Source organism: Myotis myotis, unplaced genomic scaffold (genome assembly GCF_014108235.1).
Source record: "Myotis myotis isolate mMyoMyo1 unplaced genomic scaffold, mMyoMyo1.p scaffold_m19_p_7, whole genome shotgun sequence".
Lineage (NCBI taxonomy): Eukaryota > Metazoa > Chordata > Mammalia > Chiroptera > Vespertilionidae > Myotis > Myotis myotis.
The window spans coordinates 67751134-67769470 of NW_023416379.1; the positions used below are offsets into that span (position 1 = coordinate 67751134).

An 18337-nucleotide genomic window follows, 5' to 3' on the forward strand; every position below is an offset into this window, starting at 1 on the left:
TTAATATTGAAGTGATTCTCTTCAAGCTTTGCACTCTGATGGGAGACGAAGGAAAATGTATTGGTAATTCACTCTGGCTTTCTGAACGGGAATATACTGATGTATTCTTCCCTAATTCTTTACTGCATTTCTTACTTTCTAATGCTGGATGAGATGGAGCCCTTGGATTTGGGGTTATCTAATTTTTATTGTTGAACACTGACACTTTATAATTTTTTCCTAGTGCTATTCCTACTTTTTCATCCTATGACAGCTATTTGTGTGTGTGTGTGTGTGTGTGAGAATTTATTGAATACCTTCTGTCACAATTCTCCCCATGATCTAAAGTAATGATTTTTATTTGAAATAAAAGAAAATGCTTCTATGACTTTTAGTCATTCAATATGGAACTAAATTTCACTCCAAAATAGGGCCCTAAAAAGCCAATTACTGTCTGACTTCATTAATTTTCTTGGTGTAAGCATCACACTGAAATGATATCTAAATCCTATTACAAAAGTCATGTCCCAAAATGACTTAAAGTCAATAATTTCGAAGACCATAGCAATGTGCTTCTGTTTCTATTCTGGCTTTATGTTCAGGATAGACTTTTAACTTATTTGAAAGCTTGTAGTTGCTTTACCCAAATTACAAAATTGGGTCATTTACTGGCAGGAACCATTTAGATTAACCATTTGTTCTTGAAAACATTTTCAGGAGAAGTGTTTCTGAAAACTTTGTAGTATTGACTATATAAATCAAGAAGCAATTTATATTTTACCCATTCTGTTTAAAATTTGTCTTTGGAATAGAATTCAAATAATAAATAGAATACGATAATCCATTTGTCCATGTGTTTTGAAAGGTTGGTAAATGACTTAGAAATTACTTGCAGTGCTACTCAAGGCAGCCGGTACCCAAGCAGCTACTCCAGGAGAGAAAGGGCTTGAACCAGAATATAACTCAATTTTCTGATTTCTTCACTAAGAATTTCTTCTTTCAAATAAATAAATACCAGCGGCAATAAAGCATGTGCTTGCTAAAGCAGTTGAAGCTACATTCTGGAATAAGCTTCTTTTTTTCCTGGAGGGCCCACAACAACTAGTTCACAAACAAGCATGAGTCCGCAGACTACACTTTGGAGAACACGGTTAAGAAGCATTTGCTTTTATATCGGTCTGCATTATTTACCCAGAGGTATAGATTACAATGCATTTATCACTGAAAATATATCATTAAGAGGTAACTGAGATGACAAATTACATCAAAGCAGGCCTCTTTTTAGTGTTGGGATCATGTTTGTCCTAGAAGTTCTATAAGGATCACCCTTGATTATTTCAGTGTTTTTGCCTTCACCAATTTATACATAACTAATTCATGAAATGTTACTGGGAGACCATTTGAATAATATTTAAAGCCCTGCCTCATAATTTGTTCTTTTACGTTAAAGAATACTCTATCAAGATTAAAAATCATTATTCTATAAACCAAATAATGTGACAATGGTTAAAAATATCCATACATATATGTATATATGCACATATTTATTTAGCAATGAAAATTTAAGGTTAAAGTTAGGGAAAATGTAATGGAATTTTTTTCATTTGATATTTCAATCTGTATTTGTAATGAGATTAAATTAAATAGAAATATTATGGTTTGTTTGTTATTTAAAAGCCAGAAAACCTTGAAAAATGTGAGTTCTATAATAAGTAAATAATAAAAGTTATAAATAAAATAGGTTATGTTTATTTTCCATAAAAGCAGTCCTTCTCTTGCCCTTGCATTGCTATGATGGCAGAGGAAAAATTAATTAATTAAACTGAGCAATGAATCAGGATCAAAATCTACTTTTAAATGTATTTATGTACAAATCTGGGTTGCTTCCTAATGTATGATACCATAATGATGCTGAACAGGCTAACCAGTGATGCCTGGATCATGAGAGATTAATCATTAGTGCACAGAATTGGCCTTCTTCACTCTCTCCAAACTAATGGTTTATTTTGTTGACCAAAAACAAAATAAATAAGTGCAATATATATTGGTTTTCAAATTATGAATCAAATTTTGCCACTCAAGCACTGGCTTACCTACTCAAAGGAGGGCCATCCCTCAAATGCTCTAGTTTCAAATGACCTTTCCACTGAATAGTTATAATTTTTAAGCTGCCCCTTCCTCATTCCAAAAGGTGTGAAGACTATTCTAGTCAAACACTTTGGGTCATTGTGAGGAATATCTAATATGTTTTATAAAAAAGATGTTTGTGCTTTTTAAATACTCACTGATATTAAGAAAGTTAATAATAATATATTCAATTTTTAATATATGTGTCTTTGGAGATAGCACAAACTATTCTAGTTATTTAACTTGCAACTGAGAAGGCACATTAAATATCATGAAGAAGGCTTCTGTATCTAAGGCACTATGGAGGCTCTTTATCCTGGCACAAAACATAGAAGGAAACTGGAAAAGCACTACAATTAACGTCAAAAGACCTATGTTTGATGGGAAGCTACTGAATTATTAGCTCTGTGCCTAAGAAAGTCACTCTATTCCTCAGAATCTCTCAATAAAATACATAATACATCTACCTCAAAATGTATTTGTGAGGATTTGGTGAGATTATGTATGACAGGGCATTTAAATTATCAACAAAATTTAATATAAAGTTGTGCTAGTATGTTAAAATCATGAAATTAGAAAAACATACTTTTATTTTTCTGTTTTAGATAACATGCTATGTATTACTTATATAGGCTAAAAGACTATTTTTCTAAACAAGTTTTCCTAAGCCATCTTATTGGCATTTAACTTATATCTTTATTAAATATGTATATCTGATTACTTCATTTTATTTTCCTTGACTATAAATACAAATTGTGTACAAAGCTATTGGAGCACTGCCCATTTTCATTCAAGCTAGCTATAACAATTACTGGAGTTATTTTGATAAAATAATCCTACTTTATCAAATGTTACTCTTAAAAAAAATTCCACTCACTTGATTACTTTATGGAAAGATTGTTTTTTAAATGTAGGTTACTGATCATACTGATTGAAGAGGCCAGGTTACTAATTTTGAGAAGTAATTCTTAAATTATAAAGCTTGATAGCTTTTGGTTTTTTTTTTCTTATGTTCAATATAAAAATTAGTTTTTGTTATTAGACTTTACCTGTATTGCATTATTCTTTGTTCTCAAATTAATGTTAGCACTATCATTGTTTATATATAACACCAATTTCTTGGTTTGAAAGACAAACAGAAAAATTTTATAGGTAAAACAATTTTCATGGACACTTAGCTGCATTTATTCAGACTAACTTAACAACTAAATAAAGTATAATGTCAGAAAGCATTTAAGAAAAATCTCCTCTCTTTTTATCTTTATAATTTTCTAGTCTCAGATTTTTTTTTTAAAAAAAAAACTATTTATATAATATAGTTTTCCAGTCTATTATCAATATCAGAGTATTTTACATTTAAAACAAGTAGCATGCATGCATTTATATTTGCCTATACTATCTTTGGATAAAAGTGAAATAATAAATATTTATTATTCATCCATTTGAACTACCAAAAAATATTTTCAAACCATAATTTTGAAGTTCATTGCTTTTTCTGAATTATTGTTAACAAGATGGGGATATGGTTTTAAAGCTCCTCCTAGATCTATATAATAAATGTTTCAACTATTTCACCAAGAGATGTAATACCACATATTAGATACAGAACAATTCCTGGAAAATGAATTAGTAATTTCTTAGTAAGGAAACACAATGTTCCATATGATTTGAATTAGCAATTAAGATTTTGGATGAAAACTGATTCTTCTGGGTATATATTGCAGGCAAATCTCAAAACTGAATTTAGGTAAAACTCCTGGCAAAATTATATAATGTTAAGCATAAACGAATTTTACCACATTACTGGAAATTTAAAATTACAGCTTATCATTTCACTCCTAATTGAGCCACATTTTAAGTCTTTTTCAGTAAGACAATGCCTGCCACCTATTTTGCGAAAGGTAAGGACACCCTTACTATTGTCCCCATAGGTGGCACCTGAAGGAGGCTGCTGACTAGTCAGCCCACACCCTAATGCCTCTACTTAGAGTCAAAAGTGCCCTAATTTCTGTTTAGTGGTTGAGACATTTTGCTTTCTGTAAAGCAGAAAAAATACATTTAGAAATTTAAAAATTTGCCTGAATCTGGTAATATACATTTGACTTGTTTAAGCAAATAGTAAAAAAATATAAATCACTTTTATTTAAAAATAAGAAGGTGCACCTAAAGCAATTCAGATAAGCAAGTTTTCTTCATTTTTGGATTTGGCTGCAACATATATATATATATATATACATATGCTAAAATATGTCCTTATTGTACAATTTATTCTAAACATCCTCCTGTTCTGAGAATTCTTTGATCTACTTGCACCTAATGTATTAAAATCTATCACTCACCCATTACCAAGAGCACATTTTATTAAAAATTTACAGTTTTAAGTTGAAGGTTCAAATCTATTGTTCCAAATTAATGTTATTCTAAGAACATATGAACTAAAGAAAATATACATTCTTCAAGGGAATTCCATAAAAATCATTCTGAATGTCATGTCAAAAGGCTGGTCACGTACTAGAAACTTCTATATTAATGGTATACAGATTATTAGATTAAAATGCACAAAACTTCATAAAGACATAGTTAAAACTGTTAGTTTGTAATTTCCCAAAATAAAATTGACACCTGAAAATGTTTGTAACACAATTTAAACATGTTTCATCCAAGAATGTACACATGCAATGTATCCAAATGAAATTATAGCCCATTTATTATGATGAGCCAAAATATGAATGTATTTATTTGTGTATATATATATATATATATATATATATATATATTTGGAGGGAGGTATTTTAAAGTAATCTAATTAATTTATAATTAAATTTTATAAGCTATAAAGTAATTTTTGATATTTAATTATTTGTATTACAGCTTACAAATACTGTCAACTTTTTATTATTTAGATTATATAAGAAACCACTTTCCAAATCAAAAGTACAAAATTATAAAAAGAACTGTTTCTAACACTTCTATACATTTTAACAATCAGTTAATATTTATGTGGTGTATGACATTTGAAAAATATTCAATATATTAAATATTGTTAATTTAAATTTTATCATCTAAAGTCCTATTTATAATTTTGACTCTGAAGTCCTATCATTATCAATCATTGATAAAATAACATTGACTTCCTTTAAAAGTTTAATGATTAACTTAAAGTAGTTAATTCACATAGTAAATAATAATATGTAAATCCTAAATGTCCCATAATGAAAGCAAAGTAAACCTTAACACATTTTAGTTTTGCACTTTTCAATTCACAGCTACTTCATTTATGGACTTTAACTGGTGACAAAAAAAGGAAAAGAAAAATGGGATCAAAAAAAATATCAGCTCCAAAAACTGACAAATGTGCAGCAAAAGATTATGAAACATGCAGTGGTTCCATTAAATTAACAACAATAAATAGAAAAATGTAACTAACGTATTACCAGTTTGTGCCATAAATTTAGCAGCATCAGCTTGTTCCTGAGGGACCCTTTTCTCATGAACAGATCGAGGTCGCTGACTTTTAATTGTATGATCTCCCATCATTCCAAATTCTAAAGACAGAATAAAGGTATATGAAAGCTTGTGTGTAGACATTTCTCACAAATTACATTACTGTCTCATGCAATATGTTCCTGCATATACCTAGAAGTTACTGGATTAAATTAACAATATTAAATTTGCTAGACTGAACTGCTTGGAATATTTCTAAACTCAAGTCAAAAAATCTATAAACAAGAACAAGGTTTCAAAAAACAATAACAGTCAGTAAAATGACACACCAGGTTTTAATTCGGCTTAATTAACAGAAATAGTGTACTCTTCTCTGATAGCGTTTGAAGCAATACATCAGAAAAATTACAACCCCAGTGTTAGCTGTTGTTGTTCAGAGATAGAAGCCTGACTGCGTGACAGCTGCTGCTTTGCTGCTTAGCAATGCCCCCCACAAGTTTTCAGCACATTTTATTGAGGAATGAGGAATCCTGTACCCTAGCTTTCCTAAGGTAAACATTCATTTGATGGATTATTTTTCCAAAGATGAGGTTGCCCTTGCTCCTCAAAAGCTCATAGAAAATGGTGGCTGAGGTAATTTTCATTCTCTCCTCCCCTGCCTCCAAAGAAGCCCTCAGCTCTTTTCGAACCACATGTAAGAGTTATGTTTAAAGAAGGGAGTGACTCCAGGTTTCTGCTATTTAATCTTTTAGTGGTATAGCCTCCTCAGGAAGGTGAAAATCTGGGCCTTTCTCAGAGACAAATGGAGGAGAGAAAAATTCAGCTGAAAAAATAACAGATCCCATGTAATATACTTTTAAAAATTCATATCCTTACAAATCTGCAAGAGTTCCATGATTATTGTACTGTTAGTGTAAAATAATTTTAATAAAATCAAAGCCTAACTTATCGAACCATTGTCTGTTTTGGCTCAGAGGAGTGTAGGTAGGGGAAGGGAATTTCCAAGGAGGTGGAAATCATGGTGCTCTCTGTTACATCCAGAAAATTCTTAAGCCCTTAAGACCAGGTATTTTATAGATGCCAAAAATGATTAATGAGTGGGTAGCCTGACCGGATGGTTCAGTTGGTTGAAGTGTTGTCTGGTACACCAAAAGGGTGCAGGTGCGATTCTGGTCAGGGCACGTATATAGGTTGTGGGTTCAATACCCGGTCGGGGTGTGTATAGGAGGGGATCGATCTCTCTCTCTCTCTCTCTCTCTCTCTCTCTCTCTCTCTCTCTCTCTCTCAATAAACATTTCCTCGGGTGAAGATTAAAAAAACGATTGGGTAAAACAGATTTCAATGATAGTGGAGATATATTGCCAGAACTAATAGTGTCAAAATTTGGGAATGGATAATTTAAACAGCTCATTGTTTTGCCTTTCACCATCAATCCTTAAATAACCTTCTGCTAAAATATTGCACAAAACGTACTTGTGTAAATAAGCAGTGTATTTTGTAAGCGTTGATTCTACCAACTGTCTTTTATGTAAGGAGAAAGATTAGCACATGTTTTTGTCCGTCCTGGCAAATCCCCACATAAATATTAAAGTATGGCGCCTGACAGGTTGATTTGTCAGATATTCTTTCCAGATATTCCGTCCAAGAAAACATGACATGAGAAATTTGAGAAATCTAAATGTGTATTTGTTGTTTGTCAGTTTAGATAAAATCCAAGGCAGAAAATAGAATTTTTCCTAAAATGTCAGTTGGTATAATCTTGTAAAATCCATTACTATTTTCCATTACTGCCAACATCCTTTCATTCCATTCTTTTATTTGTATAGTTTGTGCTACCTAAACCATGTTTCATTACGCTAATAGGTATCTAATGACATATCATTTAATTCTTTTGAAAACTGACTACTTAAAATGTTTATATCTAGGCTCTTATGCACTATCCAATATTTTAAAATAGTATAGATAATTGAATTTTTCTGGATCTGAAATAGCAAAAGAAGTTTAAGTAGTGTTCTTTATTAACAGTATGTTTTGCCTTCTGTCCTCTAGAATTTGTCATTTAACTTGTGTGTATGTGGTGTGTGTGTGTGTGTGTGTGTGTGTGTGTGTGTGTGTGTGTGTGTGTGTGTTAGGGGATTTAGATCAGAGTGCGTGTTTACATAAATACATTGGGGTCTCTGATGCTCACACTAAGATAGCTATGGCACTGGAATGGCAAAGAATATCAAAAGAAATTATTCCATGCCCACAATGTCTTAACTAAGTAACACTATTACCTGTACTAATAGAAAATTCTTCAACTCACTGGTAACATGATAATAGCTCACACAATCTGTTTCCTAAAGAAAAATAGTTCATTTGTACAGGGACTATGATCCTAAAATTCAGTGGTCTGAGTATGTTGGTGGACACTGCTGAGATGATTTTAAAAGTATCATGTTCAATTTTTAATTCTTTCTAAAGTTTAAACACAAGTAAAGTACTTGATTTTTCTAAAACAGGCATGATTAATTAAGTGAACTATTTCATATTATTAGCTGGGATGTGATTTATATCTCTCAAACATATATATAATACAATTTAATTTCAATACTATTCTTCACTGTAGTCACTTCTACTAATCATCAATAATGTTATATGAACATTAGTGCTGATAGCTTATACGGAGGTCACAGTACTTAAGAAATTCTTAAATCATCTGTGAACTCAATTACATATAATTTACATAACCAAAAGTTGAAATAATATATTTGATTATTGCTCTCAATATCATTTATCTGAAAAATTACTTTTAAAAATTGAGAACTGCCCTGACCGGGTGGCTCAATTGGTTGAAGTATAGTCTCATACACCAAAAGGTTGCGGATTAGATCCCTGGTTGGGGGGTAAGGCAACCTATCCATGTTTCGCTCTCACATAGATCTCTCTCTCTCTCTCTCTCTCTCTCTCTCTCTCTCCATCTCTCTCTAAAATCAATAAATTCATATCCTTGGGTGATGATAAAAAAAAAGATAACTAATATGAGGCCTTGATAAAACTGAAGAACTGAAGTTCCTATAAGATATAAAACATACTAAACAATTTATTCCTTTTATCAGAGAGAAAAACAACACTATGGCAGTATTTTCTAGATGTCCCAACCTATAGTTTCAGACCCAAAACAATCTGAATTTTTAAGTAAAACATGTAAGCTATTATCTAATCAAGTGAGTTTCTTTTGCTAATGTTTATGTGACAAGTGTTTGAAAAAAATAACTTCTTTGTCTTAGGGTTGTTATCAAAGGTAAAATTTAACAACAAATGTTATGGTTCCACCTATCTCTCTCCATGGGATATTTTCAAAACTTTTGTGTTCTCTTTCAAATGATATCTTCTTCACTTCTAATGAAAAGAATGGTTAATTGTATCATCCAAACTTAGAAAACAACACGGCATTGTTTTTGCTATTCTCTTTTGTAGAGAATATGGTTGAGTTAAATCTTTAGCATAAGTTCTTCATGGGTTATTGATTCATATTCAAATAATTCTGAGTTGGCAAAGAGAATATACTACATTAGTTACACAAGAAAAATAGCATAGCCAAATAAAAACATGATTTGCTTTGGTGAAAGCAAAGAAAAAAAGTTATGAAATCAAATGAAGTAATGTACAGCATAATATTGTGTATGTACATATGATACATGGCTTATGAAAGTACAGGGTTATTTCCTATGTCTTGATTTTGATGGTATCAATTAAGTGGCAGATAAATAACTGCATTTAAGTGTAAAACTCAAATGACTGAAGATGAAATCCATATTTAGGTACATTTTCTCATAGACTCATTCACTATGTTTCTTGATAAAAAGCACTAGTCTCTAGAAGAAGGACACAAATAAAGTTATGTGAAAGATAGGTTTTGAAAATCTATTAAGTATAGTTTTATGTCTTTTCTTTGCCCATCCAAGAAAGTATAAGTATATCATTAAGAAACTAATAGATTGAAAACTGACACTTGATGGTCAATTGCCAGTTACAAAGTTTTTGTCTGGAAATCAAGGGTTATTAAAATGTGAAATTGAAGTAATCAAAAAGTTAAAACACATATCTACTTGTAATTTAACCATGTGTGTATTTTTTAATGTATAGATAAGCAGAACATCAGATTAGTTGATAATGGTTATGATTGCAATCTTTCTTGCAATGTAAACACTAACTTTCCTTTGCATTTCCGCAGAAATCTTCCTAGCCTAGGCTATTATTGCTTCTCAACAAACTTTCAAAGTTATGTCCTACTTACATTCTATGGCCAAATTGCACTGCATTTTGTCACGGAAATAGTCAAGCCACTGCATCCTTTCTCTCAATATTCTTCACCTGAAATACCAGCTCTTCTAGACAGGCCTGCAATAAAGCTCCTTTCCAAGTCCAACTCAAAAGGCATCACTTCCATGAACTATTTCCCTATTAACCAATCATAATCAGCCTCTGTCTTTCTTATGTTTTTCTTTATGTCAATAATGGGCTTTCATTTTAACTATTAGATTAAGTGTCTTATTCCTCCCAGTATAGAATGCACTTCTATGGGAAGGAAACATGGTTGATGGATTTTGAAATCACGTCCTGCTTTGCACATAACTGGGGTTCAACATTTATTTATTATATAAATAAATATCATGTTAACAATTGTTTTTCCAAAATGTAAGTTTCTGGATATCTAGAACTATTTCTTTAACTTTCTTGGAGAACAGTTCAATGGGTAAAAAATTAAATTCTTACCAAATTACTTGAAAGTTAGTTATGTGTGATGATAATGGAAAACATTTACTCTGTCAACATGTTTATTATCCATAAATGGATTCTGGTTATTATTAAAATATTTTCAATATAACTTTACTTAGAACTTAAATCTTACTGCCCTTAAACAAAGCTTAATATTCTAAAACAAAGCTTGATTTTTGTCAGTAAACATTTATTAATTACTTAATGTGTGAGATACTCAAGTTATAAAAATAAATAAGAAAGAGTCTCTGATATTCTACAGCTCATAGCTCAAGGAAATCCACTAATCAATGGCCTGATCCTCTGAAATATATAAAATTATTTTTTAATAAAAATATTCAGCTATACTTGAGAATTATTTTTTATTAATTTTCTAGATAACATATTATTCTTAACAATAATAGCTTACTAATATGTCTCCAAAGAGAACATACATCTTTTAAGCATTCAAATAGACATTTGAAGTGACATTTGATTTGTCATATCATAGTGTGTAATAACATTAAAGGCATAACTCGTTGACAGAATAAATATTTTATCACATGGCTGGATTATAGTGGTGTAGACAAATTTTGTTAAGAAACAACTAGAAATTTTCTGAAATAAGATTATTATATTTAATGCATTCTAGATTCATAGTTAGTCAGGAGTATTAATTATTTAATTTATTCATTTATTTTTACACTTATTGGAAATACAGTTGGCTAACTACATGCAAATAGATGAAATTTAGACAGTGAAGAGCAGCCCATATCACCAATCATTGACATCCTTCTGTTTTCTGATATTTTTAGAAAATATTTTTTGAAATGTGCTAATACTTAAAAATTGTATTCTCTCACTCAACAACTATTTGTTGAGTGCCTACTATAGCCAGATACTTGATCAAAAGGTAGAGCTTATAGGGGAAATGCCTGAAATCTGTATTACCAAAGGTGTTTCTAGAACTGGCATGAACTATTATTAGAAACATGGAATTTTAAAAAAGGCATCATTAATTGAAATTCTGAAGGACCCTGCTTAAAAAATACATTGTGCTGTTGATTATAAAAATACAAATTTTATTTTCCCAAAGAACCAAACAGAAGTAGAATAAGCAGATAGAAGACAACTTCCAAAAAATTCAAGAATAAAATATTAAAAATAAAGACATATTAAGATTTATTAAGAATCTGAGAAATCCACCATTGAAATTTAAGAGGTTAACTGATATTCTTTCCTCCAAATTATATTTTTTTGGCGCTGCCATAGTTAGATACCTGGTTATAAGGACCAAGATATTGCTATTTCTACAATAACAAAACAGAATTTTTATTTTCAAAATGCTTCCACAAAAATTATTTTATTAAATAGTTGGCCATGATTCTGTTAAGTAAATGGGTTATTTTGTGTCACTTCCAGAAATGGAAAAAACATAGAAATGTCAAGAACATAGTGCTGGTATGTTTACAGAACAATTAAAAATATTCAGGAATTTTCAGTTGAGTTGTTAAATTATAAAATACAAAATATTTTATAGAAATTATTATCAAATATATTTAGTGTATATATTCTTAAACATATATACTGTGTATATATGCTGTAATTTACATTTCTTTATTCCAAATAGTAACTTTGAAATAATTACATATAATAGATTTTTTTAAAGATATCCCCACATGTGTTTGAAAATTTTATAAAACATTTTATGTAGAATGATTATAGGAAATTTGGGGTATAAACCCTTAAAGCATATGTTTATACTTATTTTCTGTCTTCCTTCTGGGAAATGTTAGTAAATTGGACGCACTGCTTTATGTGAAAAATCATTAATGCATGTAATTATGTAAGAATTATTTGTTAATATTTCTTATATATTATCCACTTGCATTTTGTTATCTCACCTTTTTTGAGATAATTATTGCATTTTTATAAACTATCAGTAGCTTGAACAAATATTTTATTTGTTGGTAATGAAGAAAATAAATGTAGAAACACATAAATGAAAAATATAATTCCACTTCTAATACTAAACTAATAAATGAATGTCTTTTCTTGTTTACCTGTATCAGAATTTAGCACATGAGCACATAAGTGGCCAAATAAGATGCTTTGCTGTGAGAGCTAACAACTTGTGCAGAAGACTAACACTCTTACACTACAAGATTTGCATAATATTGCTAAAGTGACCAAAAACGATAGTAGGAAATCTTAAATATAAGAAGGTAACCGGTTGTCCCTGGATGAAGTATTTCTATATTTTCCTAACAAGAACAGAGCATGGTTGCTTATAGGCTGAGGATATCTTTGGACCACTGGGTCCAAACTATTGGCAACTCAAATAATTTAGTGCCCCAAAAGTTTACAGAAGAGTTTTATAAGAAAGTCAATGCTTTTAAAAAAGTGATACTTTTTGGTTTGATATTTTAATATATGTTACCTTTATATATTTATTATATTATATCTATTGTATTATATTGTGTATAATGTATTTTTTTAAGAAAAATGATTCCTCTATGATTTTTAAATTAAGGCTCATATCCATATGGCACTTTTCAACTTGTCAAAGCTCATTTTCACTTATTATAACAGTAAAGAATAATTTAACTTAAAGCAATATTACTGTATGCATACTTACTAAAAACAACTTAATAAGATAATATATAAAAATAATAAGTACATTCTACAACCCAATTTAAGGTTTAAAAATTAGATAAATGTTTGCTAGATCAAAATATTTCAATATATAAGAAGTGGGCCTGTTTTTTTCATAAGACACTGGTATCTGGATATTTCTGACACATCTTTATTGCACTTAAATTATATTCAATTTAGTAGCACATCCTCAAGGTTACTCTTTGTACCTGGAGGTAAGAGAGGATTTATTCTGTCTTTAAACATTTTAACTTATCTATTATGTTCATACAGATAAATTTTAGAGAATCTAGTAATATCAAAGTAAATAGTTCTAGTCATGTTTTACATTTGTCTACTGCTATATTTCTATAGTTTATTGTAGAATTTTTAGCTCAAAGCAATAATGTTGTATACGTATTTACAGAGGGAAATAGCAAACTGACTTCCTTAGTGAAAATGATTTTACTAAGACATACATACAGCATTTATACTAATTTGTAAAAATAAAAATAACACCTTCTTAACCATTCCCTTACAATTTTAGCTTATATCTTAGGAAAAAAAAAATGACTATACATGGAAAATATTTTCATTTTTTTCTAGGATATAAATTATCCTTATAATCAAATAGCATATATTCAAACTTGTTTCCTTAAGTTATCATTATTAGAATTAAAGCCAAGTGACATTCTTCAGAGAGAACTAAAAATTATGAGCTTTTTCAAAGCAGTGCTTTATGTACCTAAAGATACTTAAGACCACTTTAACTATGTAAGCTAAAGCCAAATGTGGAGGGTGGACAAATAAATGTGCAGCCACAAATGCAGCTCTTATTTCAGAGCATCACACCTTCAGATCTCTTAACATCTTTGTTCTTTTTGTAAAGGAGATTCTGGGAATATGATCTAAGGTCTTTTTTATGCTCTATAACTGTTTTCTCAGGTCAGAAGTTGGCCCATGAACATATGGGTTATCTCTCAACAGGCTAAAAGGTCTCCCTGAGGACGTACCAAGCTTGATTAATGGGGCTGTACACAGATACATATGCAGAGTCTAACAAGACAAAGAGTTGTATTGGCTGCTTCTAAACATCTTCTTAACTCAATCAATTTTGAACAGTTATCTTGACTCATATCTAGTACTAAAGCATGGTTTACTTTGAATGTGAGGTCTCAGACTGCCTGATACTTATTTAAATCTACGTATCTATGCTATAGCTAGCATCCACATTGGAAAGTAATATTTTTAGAAGACAATATGCTTTTGAAAGCATTTGGTATTGAATAAATTTTATTCATTCAACAAATATTATATGAGCACTTTATTACATTCCTGACGAGATTCTAGGCACTGGAGATAGAGCAGTGAACAAAGCAGACAAAAGTTCATTTTTGTAAGAGAAAATGTTACAGTTAGCCCTAATCTGATATACAAGGCTTTTATGATCTTATATGAATATTAAATTTACTAGCTAGCTCATTATAAAAATTAAATATAAGCACTCATATACACATTAGTCAGATTATTTTTTATTTTATTCTTTTACTCATAGACTTGTTCATATAAAACTAATTTAAGTTTATATCTCACACATATCATTCTATAGAATTAGTTAAGAGAATCATTATATCTGTTGACACAAAAGGCATATCACTATGGGCCCCAAAATATTGTGGTCTCATTGGTTTTTCTTGTATTATCTTTAAAGTTTTCTTTCTCATAACTTTTAATTGCTTTTTTTATACACTGGGTCTATTCTCTATATAACTTAAAAGAGACTATTTATTTCTCATTCTATTCTCTTATATCTTTTAAAATGTTTTTATTTATGAAAACTCAAGAAGTTGTCAAAAAAGTATGCATATATGTATACTTTTTTTCATTACACGATTCCTTCTTATATTCTTATTGCTAGACATTTATGTTGCTTTCAAAGGTTTACTACCAAAGAAGAGATTCCTATAAATGGTTTTGCTGTGAGGAAGCACAATTTATATTTTGATAGATATTGTCACATTGTTTCTGAAATGTTTCTTCTAATATACTTCACAACAGATAGTATAAGGAGAGAAAATGCTAAATCTTTTTGGTCTGTTTGATTTTTATCAATATACAATATCCCTCTTTATTCTGATTAGTGTTTTTTCATATTTCAATATTCAATATTTCCATATTTGACCTTTATCTGGTATCAATGCTGTTATTGCTGCTTTACTATCACATTTGTTTGCTATAGCCTTTTCATAGTTTATTTTCAGCCCCTTAGAGTCATTTTATTTTAAGCATATGTCACATATGCAACATGTAGAGCTGGATTTTAAAAATCCCATCTGATCCTCTTTCTTTCAATCAGAAATTAAATCCATTGACATTTATTGTATATATTAAAATGTTAAACTATTTCTTCACTCTTATATTAAGGTCTCTCTTCAATATTTTCTTGTTATTTCTCCCCCACCCCCTTTCTTAAATTTCTTGGTTTAACAGGAATTTTCAGTTATTATTTTTGTTCTCTAGATATATTCCTTCAAATATTCATGTTGTACACTAATTTTGTTACACTTACTTATATGCATTCTTTAACCTATCATTATTTTTAGTTAATATCAGTACTGTTTCCCAAACCAAGAAAAGGGTTTGGGTGTGCTATCACTTGTCCTCTGCCTTGACACACAAACGTCATTTGCTTGCAAACTGATATATAAGAACACTGTGCTTCAATAATTTAGGCTTAACTAATCATTGTATTAATTCCTTTGTTGATATTTTTCTTGGAATTGTTTTTAATTTTGTTCAAGTATATGCTTCAGTGGAGAAGGGGTCTAAAATTGATTTATTTTGCCCTGACACTTGAATGTTAGCTTGGCTAGGCCTAGAATTTAAAATTAAGAATTATTTTTTTTCTCACTGAACTTTGAAGAAAACATACTGAATCCCAGAATTCAGTATTGCCTATAAGGTGTTTTCTTTTATTTTCTTTTTTTTTTTTTAGGACTTTCTTTTTATCCTTGGAGTTCTGAATTTTTACCAGCATGTGCCTGGACATTGGTCTTTTCCATCCCACTTGCTTGGTGCTCTTTTTCCCTTTTAGTACAAAGACCAGCATGTCAGCTGAGCACACTGAATGAGTTTCCCCCTGAGCCAACTTTCCCTTGTCTTACCGGTCATGGGTGTTCTGAGTTACTGCAAGCCGCACTTCACTTTCATCTCAGCCCCTACATAATCACCAAATACTATCTCTAAGAAAACGGAACTCCTGATTTCTGATTACTAAAGGGCATGTGCTAAATCTATTACTTTCCATTCCGTTCTCTGAACAATTCTCTTTCCTATTTACAGGAACCTTTCAAAACACTATCCTGGAATTCCTCTCTTCCCAGGCACCCAATAATAAAAGGCAATCTAACTTCAAGCCTCCTTGAATGAAACTGCTCTCTTGAAAGTCATTTGCCCCTTAGAAACTGTCACATTCATCTTGAGTCCTTCAGCATTTGACCCCCATGCCACAGATTTTTCTAAGCTGCTCACTCCCCTGGCTTCCAACGCTGCTGATTTGCTTTTCTCCGTCCTCCTCACTGCTTCTCTGTCCCCTTCACTGCCTTGGATTTTTCATCCTCTAAATGTGAGTTTTGCCTCAGGTTCTGACTCAACGTTTTCTTCCTCCGAAATCCCATCCTTTCCTATAGCAAACAGTGTCTCGCTTCCACAGTCTGATGTGCATCTTCCAAACACTGACCCTGCAGTGTCACCTGCGTATTTTGATGGTAAACTCAGCAGTTATGAAAACAAGTGAATCATTTCCCTTATGAGAGGTTCTCCCAGCTATGCATTTCAAATTTATTTTTAATACACATATGGTGCTCAATATAGTTTGTGAATGAATAAATAGCAAAATAAAAGCTGACCAGATATAATGCAGAAAACTGTCTTAGGTTTACCAAATTATCTTGCTGGTCCAGTTTGGTTATGTAAAGATAGGATGTATGGCTTGATCTGGAAAAATGAATAACGTATTCACTGGTTCATAATTTGAAATTTGCTGAGGTTGCCCTGGAGGGAAGTTGAGGCTTACTGGGGACAAACAGAGAAAGAAGGTAAGGTTAAAAGATCTTGGGGAAGAAATAAAGAGAGAGGTGTCCATTTAAATGGTGGGAGGATATCCCTGAGTTTGGCTCAGTGGATAGGGTGTCAGCCTGTGACCTGAAAGGTCCCAGGTTCGATTCCAGTCAAGGGCATGTACCTTGGTTGCGGGCACAACCCCAGTAGGGGTTGAGCAGGAGGCAGCTGATGGATGTTTCTGGCTCTCTATCCCCCTCCCTTCCTCTCTGTAAAAAATCAATAAAATACATTTAAAAATAAATAAGTGTTGGGAGGACAAGAACAGAGGAGAAAACTAAGAAATTTGGGTGAAATGAATATCAGAAGCAATTTAAATAACTGATATTCAAGTATAAGCGTATGTGAAATATAATACCTCTTCACCAGAGCCACACTTACCTTGTTTTAGAGATACTGATAGAAGGTGACTAAAGAAAAGGAATACTGATTTCAAGTGACAGAACAAAAAGAATAGCCCCAGAATCAAAATACAAAGCAATAATTGATATTATAGCTCAAATAGATGTAAGAGTGGACAGGAAGCCCAGCCAGTGTTGCTCAGTGGTTGAGCATCGACCTATGATCCCCAGGAGGTCAGGGTTAGATTCCCAATCAGGGCATATGCTGGGCTGTGGGCTCAATCCCTAGTGTGGGATGTGCAGGAGGCAGCCAGTCGATGATTCTCTCTCATCTTTGATGTGTCTGCCTCTCCCTCTCCTTCCCTCTCTGAAATCAATAAAAATATATTTTTAAAAAAGAGTGGACAAGAAACTATGTAAAGAATATATGTAACCCCTCTCTCAAAGAATCCTTAGGAATATCAGGAAGAAATCAAATTTCTAGTTCTGCGTTATGTGGCAGTTCAAGCCAAGCGTTTGTTTAAAAATTATCCTGAAGGAAAGACAGTCCTCTGAAGGCTGGAGAACTTAGGAGCATACTGATGACCACTCTAGGGTGACAAGCAGACATTCTCACACTGGTATGTGGGCAGCTCACATTGGTAATGTCCATTACACATGGTTTGTAACCTGATTTTCTACTTTCTTAACCGTGTGTGAACCCTAACATCATCTAGCAAAGAGTCCAAAGCTCATCAGTCATCATCATGGGTTTCTACAGAACTGGTGGTGGCCAAGGATAGGCCAGGGGGTTAAGGATGGCAGCTCTTACATGCTAAGTCCTTCCCTGTTTCAGTTTAGAATTTTTCTTCCTCCCTCATCCCAAATTTTACAGGAGACACTAGCTCTGACTCCCCAATTATAGTGAATTTTTTCACCAGGACTTAAGTGGGAGATGCAATTATGGTTTTGCT

At 31.6% G+C, this 18337-nt stretch overlaps 1 protein-coding gene across 2 annotated transcripts in view; it reads right to left on the reverse strand.

Annotated features, from left to right (window-relative positions):
- Window positions 1–18337, reverse strand: part of ADGRB3 (adhesion G protein-coupled receptor B3) — a 689753-nt gene that overhangs the window by 428516 nt on the left and 242900 nt on the right. For both annotated transcript variants that reach the window (XM_036318196.1, XM_036318195.1), the window contains one exon: window positions 5541–5651. In XM_036318196.1, the coding sequence (XP_036174089.1) occupies window positions 5541–5651 (111 nt within the window). The remainder of the gene's footprint in view (window positions 1–5540; window positions 5652–18337) is intronic.